This window comes from Oncorhynchus nerka, linkage group LG21 (genome assembly GCF_034236695.1).
Source record: "Oncorhynchus nerka isolate Pitt River linkage group LG21, Oner_Uvic_2.0, whole genome shotgun sequence".
In the NCBI taxonomy this organism is placed as follows: domain Eukaryota; kingdom Metazoa; phylum Chordata; class Actinopteri; order Salmoniformes; family Salmonidae; genus Oncorhynchus; species Oncorhynchus nerka.
This window is the reverse complement of record NC_088416.1, coordinates 28,362,638-28,371,546: the sequence shown is the minus strand read 5'-3', so window position 1 is coordinate 28,371,546 and position 8,909 is coordinate 28,362,638. Positions and strand designations below refer to the sequence as shown.

At 41.0% G+C, this 8,909-nt stretch overlaps 1 protein-coding gene across 1 annotated transcript; it reads right to left on the bottom strand.

The window, feature by feature from the left end:
• Positions 1 to 6,347: 6,347 nt before the first annotated feature.
• LOC115110382 (ADP-ribosylation factor-like protein 4D) lies at positions 6,348 to 8,628 on the bottom strand. The gene is made up of 2 exons (XM_029635991.2): positions 8,470 to 8,628; positions 6,348 to 7,716 (listed from the first exon to the last, which is right to left on the bottom strand). The coding sequence occupies exon 2, from the start codon at positions 7,571 to 7,573 to the stop codon at positions 6,968 to 6,970; it is 606 nt and encodes a 201-aa protein (XP_029491851.1). The 5' UTR covers positions 7,574 to 7,716; positions 8,470 to 8,628; the 3' UTR covers positions 6,348 to 6,967.
• Between the last annotated feature and the right edge of the window lie 281 nt (positions 8,629 to 8,909).

The window sequence follows — 8,909 nt, the reverse complement described above, 5'->3', positions numbered from 1 at the left end:
CTGGACAGAGTTCCCAAAGCTTTTAATGAGAACATTCCTGAGTGTAATAGCGGATGAAGTATCCTGGGAGCTCACAGCTTGGGCTGAGGCTAGAGAGAGAAACGTTTCACTGGCAGAGAGAGAGAGAGAGAGAGAGAATAAAAATGAGAGGAACACACATAAAGATATTGTTTTCATGCACAAATGCATTCTTATCTCAAGGTCACTGTGGTAAACAGCAAGTCAGTCTCTCACTGTCTCCCCCACACACATTGACTAACATAGACCACACACTTGTCCTACACTGTACACTAACCTACTGATTTCTGACAGTTTTAGATCTCTACTACCTACATCGAAAAATAACATTGTCCGGGGGCGGATAGGAACATTTTGCAATATGAGTGATAAGCAAGCAAGGACATCTACCAAGAACTAACTGTCAGCATGGACTGTCTTCACATTGGGAGAGGAACTTTATGGGCCAAACAAGATATCACAGAGGAAGAGAAACAATAACAGAAGATAGGTCTTATATTTGCACTTACAAACCAATGGCAGAGTTATCCATTCATTTAAAAACATGTTTTTTTGACCTCTTGTTTTAAGGGAAAACTTTGGTACAGAAAAATACATAATTATCTGAGAACCAAAGTAGGTTTGTGCTTTACTGTCCAAACCATTTCATTGTACCCTGGTGTTGTGGGTTACAACAAGACTCATGCTGATTCAGAGCAAGCCCTGAGGCCAGGTGCTAAATGACTATGTTTGTAGCAGATAAATCACACAGAATCTAGATGGAGTTACACATAGATGCTGATCTAGAGCTAGTTTTTACAATTCCCTTTAATGCTTAACACCAGGATTAGAAGAGGGTAAACTGATCCTAGATCTGTGTCTATGGGAAAACTTCTACCTGAAGATTGCTGCACAGTGCCAAATAAACGGCATCTGAGTAACGACCGTGTGAGGTAGAGACAAGTCTCTTTAATTGCCTCCTTAACGCCTGAGAGAGCCATGTCTCACAAGGCACTGTGCTGGTTTCCCGAGCGACCATGTTTGTTGACAGGTCTTAGTTGCTCTGTTCTCGTTGGAACATGGAGTAACTGGTTGCAGGCATATGGGTGCAATAAACACAAACACTATGTTGCCACTCATGATTCATCAGTTGTCCTCACCGTCACACAGTATTTAACAGTTAACCTGACTTCTAATAATAATGTGATGTTAGCCTTTCAACATCTCACATCTCCTTGCAAGACACCACACCTGGGTTTAAATGACTAAATTATTTAAATTATATTCACATACATATCAAAGTAAGTATTCAGATATTTTTTCTTTGAAAAAAACTAATAGTTGAATATTGGAATGTATTTGGAAATACACTTGGAAAGTATTGGCATGTATTTTCAAACACAAATATGCTATTATTTAAAATCTCCCATGCATTTGAACTCAGTTCTGTTTGGTCCTAGGGTTATTTGAAATAACGTATTTGGAAACAAGTATTTAAAAATATCTTCAAGTAGTAGGCTAGGGCGGCAGGGTAGCCTAGTGGTTAGAGCAACCGAAAGGTTGCAAGTTCGAATCCCCGAGCTGACAAGGTACAAATCTGTCGTTCTGCCCCTGAACAGGCAGTTAACCCACTGTTCCTAGGCCGTCATTGAAAATAAGAATTTGTTCTTAACTGACTTGCTTAGTAAAATAAAGGTAAAATAGGAAGCTATTTTTAAAAAATGCTTTCAAATACTTCAAATAGTAATAGTTGATTTGGCACCACATTATTAGGAAATAGTCAAAAAAATACAGAATGTAAGTATTTAAATGACAAATACTAAACCCAGGACTGCAAGACACACAGATATGTGACCAAGGCCAATCCACGTATGAATATCCCCATTCACCATTCATTATTCCCAATAGTAGGAGGCAGATCCCCTTCCAGACACCAGTGCAAGAGCTGATTGCACAGTAACCCATTTCAGGTCACATCGTTATCGAGTCACTCATTGGAATTGGCACTTGTTCCGCCAGCCTGGGTAAGATAGTAATGGAGCCGGGTTGACCTCTATGGATGGGCCAGAACAGAAGACATAATTTACCTCCTGGCCCTCAGTGTCAAATAGAGTATTAGGATCCCTGGATCTGCCTATTAACCCCAATAACCCATTAAAGGTACAGAGGGAAGATAGGATGTTATGTATGCAAAGAGTGGTTTGTACAGGCAAAATGAGAGATAGTGATCTCTCTTTCACCATGGTTTCAGTTAGATTTGCTTTCATAAAATTGCAGATTTCTGATGCTGTCTTCTGTCACTTTTATCAAAAATGGACTACAGTTTAATAAGAGAAGCTACATTTATCGTGCATCACCACATCTTCAAAGATGAATATCAAAAACATAACAGATGGCTTTGTTTGAGATCACACGTGAAGCTGAACTTGCAAGTGGCGCTAAATCTCCCTTTGTGCACACAAGCACAACCCCAGGTCATTGGAGAGAAACATAAACACACTAAGAGAGCACTCAACTGATGGCCCATCTGTCAACCAGCTGTATTAATGCAAAAGCAGGGACTATCTCATATGGAAAAGATAGAAGAATTTGACAAGATTCTTTCATGTTCTACCTGGAACTTGTAAGCAATACATTTGGCAGCAAATATACTTACACCATTCATAGAACATTATTGTAATATCTGACTTATATGTTGCATGTATTATATTATAAAAACCATACAAGAGACATGTAACCTAAGCCTTCTAAGGTCTCATACATGGGACATAATCATTTCAAAGCACTTGCATACCACTGTCTGATGTCACTGACACACGCAATGTGACACTTATTGGAAAAATCTGCAAAGGTCACTGTGAGGATGAGTGGAAGGAGGAGGAGCAGGAGTAGGAGAGGGTGAAGGAGGAGGAGAAGATGGTGAAGAGGAGGAGGAAGAGAGGAGATGGAGGAGGAGGAAAGGAGGAAGACAGGAGGAAATTGATGAATGACTAATAGCAGAAGTTCATCTATTTAGTTATTAAGTGGAGATCTCCAATCAGTCTCATGACAGCACATTAGTAATGTGACAAATATCAAGGCTAAACTGGCTTAGTGACAAATATCATAGCTAAGCTGGGCTTGGTTAAAACCCTGGGTGGGCTGTAAATACACCAACTGTCTAGCACGAGGTGCTGCCCAACCTTAACCATAGAAACGCATACCTGAAAATGTTTATTCAAGTATTAGATTTTTGTTATAATAACTGTGATTTTTTTAAATATATGTTGACTTAAAAAAAAGAAGTGAAACCTATAAGGAAAGCATTTATTTTGTTACATTCTCAGCACATACACCTTCCTTATAATATTCGGAGATTACTCATATTTTATCTCAAATACTGCCATATCTTTGTGGGAAATGCACCACATCATGTACTCACTTGTGTATGTCATATAAGGCATATACATGAACACATATACAAATACACCACTGCCATACAAGATTCCTATTTGATTTTCATGATTCTTTTCCATATGGGGTGTAGTTGGTATCACTACTGTTGGACTGGCTTAAAAATCACTGACGTTGACATCAAGCTTGGGGTTGACCACGTGTTCTCTTGATAAGTGCGTGAATTGGACCATTTTCTTTTCCTGCTAGGCATTCAACATGTAATGAGTACTTGTGGGTATCAGGGAAAATGTATGGAGTAAAACGTATATTATTTTCTTTAGGAATGTAGTGAAGTAAAAGTAAAAGTTGTCAAAAATATAAATAGTAAAGTAAAGTACAGATACCGCAAAAAACAAATTAAGTAGTACTTTCAGCTCATTGGCTGTCAGACTGGGTATCTCCTTTAGTGCCTGGGGGACAGTGCATAGCCAGGCCTGTGTCACTGCTCAGCTATTCTTTAGAGAGTGGGTGTGAATCACAGGGTTTGTTTGATATAATAGAGCTTCACGCAAGCTTGATAGCTTGCCTCTGCACACCCTTCACTGCTATGACGCACTAGCTGCAAGCTATACTATGGGAGCAACAATGCAGAGGGAGAACCTGTCAAATTCTTCTGCTATTTCTGCTTGACTTGTACCCACCCTTACAAAGCATTCCCTGTGAAGTACATAAAAGTAAACTACTAGACCTACACTGCAGTTCAAGTACACAAATAAGTTGAGTACTTTTTCTCAAGGGCAAAACATTCCCTTACCACAGACTAATTTCCCTGCCTTATTACCTCAAAGCTGATTGGAGAGTGAGAGGTAATGTTCTATTCAGGAAGCACTATCTGTGAGCCAACTTAAATTACCCATAAAGCTAGAACCTCCCATAGAATGTGGAGATACACATCAGAAACACCCTAAATTACAGCACTGGCCAGGGGGGGGGGGGTGAAATGTAGCGTGCAGGGCATATTTAGGCATCAGGGCCAACTATGTTAGCAGCCAGGCTGGATGGATGTTATTGGCAAAACCAAATGGTTTGGTCAAAGACCTATAAAGCCTAACTTTTACTGAAAAATGTTTCCTTAACTTCAATTCATGTAGACCTGCTTTACATGGTTTTGGTCTTGAGCCTTGGGAGAGCAGAGCACTTTGATGATGAAATCTCAAAAACACACTAATCAAATAAAAGTTTAATTGCATTTAACTTGGCTACTGTGTTTTCTGTGCTGGTTTGAGTCAATACTGCTGACTAATCCAGCTCAAGCTGCTGACACACACAGGGCGGTTCTAATCAAGGTAATTGGATTTGGTATCGTATCAGTAGAAGTGTATAGTTGGTGGTTTGACTGTGGCCGTGAGGGGGGGGGGGGGCTGGGTATTGGTGGGTCCTTACATTCCTGCATGACTTGTCTTCCCAGATCGGCCTGCAGGCCGTCCGCACACTAGGTTCGGTTAGCTCTTAGCAGAACTCGGCTAGGCGAAGCGAACATCTGTGTCTCATTTACGCCCTGAACAAATGTGCATGAAAACTAGTCTTATTGAATGACAACATTTAATTGAAGAATCCTTACTTTTGACCAATCACCGACAAAGGGGTGTAGACTTCAACTAACCTCAATAAAGAAAGTGCGCTCAAACAGCCCATCAAAAAAAACTGCTGAACACCAAAACGTCACAAAATTTGTGCAAACTGTTTCAACTGGGAAGTATACGGTAAGCTTAAGGGTGAAAATGCCTCCAAAACATAGTTGATGCAATTGGAATATAACAGCATGGACACAACCTCAAAAAAAAGGTAGAAATATATACCCCCCCCAAAATGTGTGAAGTGAGAGAGACAATTCAAAGACAGTGACATTGTATTAATCTGGTCATGGCCCCCTTACCTGATAAATAGAATGACCAAAAATAGACTAAAGTGAAGGTTTTCGTGTGCTGGTGTAGGCACCTAGCCTCCATTATTGATTTGAATTACGTGGTACGTTTGAAGTCAGCTTTCCTTTCATATGGCTTTCAAATATTTATACAGGCCAAACTCTGTAGATCCTTGATCCTGTTTCTTAGTATTGTGAACACATACAAAAATCTAACAACTTCTACTAAATCCACTGATTTCCACTATACAAGTAATATGAGTCACTTGTTCAAACCTGTAGATTTTCTCTACTGATGAAATACAATATATCTGAGAAACCAGATACACATTAGCACCTGGCAAGAACTAGGTTCTTTTCATTGTGGCACTACTGCCAAAGTAGTGCACCGTGTCAGGAAGAGTAACTTAACAATCTCAGGTTTAGAATTGCCTGTGGTTTTTGGGCTACCATTTAACACTGCCCTTTCTCAATGGAAGGTGAGATGTCCTTCAAGAAAACACATTCTAACAACTATTACCAATTATCTTTGTGCGCTAATTAAACCATTTGTCTAATACATTTTCTGATCAATTAATGACTTAATGGAGCTAAAATAGATCTTTAAAATAACTGGAAACCTGCCAATGAACATCCTCTAGGAGACTTTTGATGTGCAAATCACTAATTAAATGCCATTGAAGAATACAGGTAAGCAGTTCCTCTTGCGATTGATGCAAAAGCTATGATTGATAAGCCAAAGAGATAGTTTGTTCTTTAAACGATCTCTGCCAGGGTGGGATCCAGCAGGCAGATGTTAAAGGAAAGATTAGTAATTGAAATAGAAACATGAGCCGTTGTCTCCTGAATCCAAAGGACACTTTCAATGACGTTAAGAAAAACTACCTCAAAAGCGCAAAAAGGGAAACTGGACCAAGGACCTATAAGTTATAGGGACCCTTGGTGTTCTGTTGAGAATACCATTAACTGCGCAAACATTTTGATATAACAAGGGCAAACTAACACTTGGTCAGCATGGTCATATAAACAGATGGAAAGGGGGACTTCCAGATAGTGTCTTCAATAATTTATTCACTTGTAAGTATTACAAAAAAATATGTACAGAATGTAAAAACATATTGGTTGTAACAACTTCACACATTTAAGTCCATCATGACAAGCAAAACTGTGGTGAAAACTTGCATCATGGTTAGCAGCCTCAGGCCTCGTGCCAGCAGGCATTTCAGTTCAAATGCCATCCGAACAGTGGGATGAAACACTGTCCCTCTTTTGATCTACAAAAGCGTTGTCTTTTCCAACGGTGAACCACCTCTGTGAAACAAAGTGAACTACAAGGTAAACTAAATTAGAACTACTACAAGGTAAACTAAATTAGAACTACCATACATCACTGGATATTTGGACTAGACCGTGTCGGCACCACAACTTGATAAAAAAAAAAAGGAGAGGGCAATGTTTATAGAACAAAAGAGCCACTGTAAAGGGCTGAACGTAGTCCGTGCTGTGTCCAACGTATAGTATAACAGGTCCATTTCTCAGTCCTCTGGACCGACCGTCACTGGGAAACCAGAAGCAGAGCCATCGGGGCACAAAATTCCCATAAAATTCCCAGGAACACCAACGAGGTCCATTCTGCGGGCGAAGCGCCTTTCGGAAGCTCAGACGCACAGCTCATCTCTTCTTCTTACTGTGTCTGAGCAGCTTCTTCCTCTTTAGGATCATTTCATATAGTTTCTCCAGGCCGGGTTGGAGCCCCTGGCCATTCAGCGCGCTGCATCCCTGGGTGTGGTGCAGTGTGGAGTTGCTAAGCTCGTGGAGAGCCAAGGCCTTCTCCACCTCCACAGCAGAGACTGCAGAGTCCAAGTCCTGCTTGTTGGCAAGCACCAGAATTGGTACTCCCTGGTTCTCTGCCGAGCGACTGATGCGGTGGAGCTCCACCTTGGCCTCCTCCATGCGCTCAGCCTCTGCAGCATCCACAACAAACACCAGGCCATCAGTGCGACGTGTGTATGACTTCCACAGGGGCCGCAGCTTCTCCTGACCGCCAACGTCCCACACCTGGAAGGTGGTGGTGGCCCGCGAGCTTCCAACTGCTACTTTAATCTTTTCAGTGTTGAAGCCCTTTGTGGGGATGGTCTCCACAAACTCCCGGAGCTTTAGTCTGTACAGCAGGGAGGTCTTTCCTGCAGAGTCCAGGCCGATGACGACCACATGCAGAGACTGGAAGTTGGGGAGGAAAGGAGTGTTGGGGGCGATCTCTGTTAGCTGGTTGCCCATTCTGGCTGGTTGCCTGGTCCTGATAGTGAGGTGGCAGACTAGTCAGGGAGGTGGTGGGTATCTCCAGAGAGATGAAGCATTCACACCTACTTCAAAGGCAGCAGCTGCAGACCAGGAGGCAGACAACCGGACTCACTGATGACCTTGTAAAAAGAAAGGAAACTGGCACGATTAGATATGTTTTATAGATGGCACCATGGCTGACAATCATTTATATGTTTAGTCTACTGACACTGCTTTGGGAAAAAAATTAACTGCCCATTTCAGTTAGCCACACGTTCCTCAAAACAACCCTGCATATCTTTTCATAGCAGAAAAAAACGACTTTCAATATGTAATTATATGGAAATGCAACTGAATTGCCATTACTGTTTGACAACACGGGCTAAAATCCTGTTCACTTTTTCTTACATGGCAATACGAGTAGAGTGAACAGTACACGCATTGTCATACAAGTTTCTGCTATCTGCAGAAAAATGAATTGACAACATTGAAATGTGTTTTGTCAATAAGGGACAGAATATACTAATCCTTTGTATGTAACGTTACTTCAGCAAACGTCTCTCCTCTGTCCTGTTGGTTCGTTACATATGCGACTGCATAGTAACGCTGGTGTCGCTAACGCAAGCTAAACTAGTTAACATTAACAAGAAAAAAATAAACAAATTTTACATCACTTTAGTGAAGTGTTGGCCATCTAGGTAGATAGTTGGGTAACAATTATTTAGTTGTAAGTAATTCCAGTTGGGTTAACAAACATTGGCTAGTTACTGTGCTGTAATGTTGTCCGTGCGACAAACAATATCTAAAATTCGTGACACTTAGCGTTAATTAGTTAGCTAGTTGAACTGAACCAAACAAACGATGTTAGTTAGAACATTTACACGTAATCTTACCTTTATAGCGCGTCTGTATTGAATCAGACAACATAATTCCAACACAGACAAACACAAATCCACACAGAAGAAGAATTCCAAAAGAAGCGGTGCAAGAACCACCAGCGTCCCTCCCCTCGAATCTCCAGACAAGGAATGAAACCAAAGGTGCTGAGCGCGACTGAAGAACACAACCCCCACGAGTGACGTAACGAGATCACTCCCAGTCCCAGCCTCCCCCTAATGCAATGACTTTTAAATGGAAAGTGGTCAGAGGTCAACTTTTGAGCTCTTATCGACAGTTATCAGTCCATTGCTTTTGGAATTGTCAAACTAAAGGCATAAACAAAGTAGGATATTGATTATGTGTGTACGTTTAGCTTGGTTGGCTGTCTTGGCTGTTCACCTTTTTTTATTTAATCAAAACATAATCGTAAACCACTAAACAGTAACCTATTTCA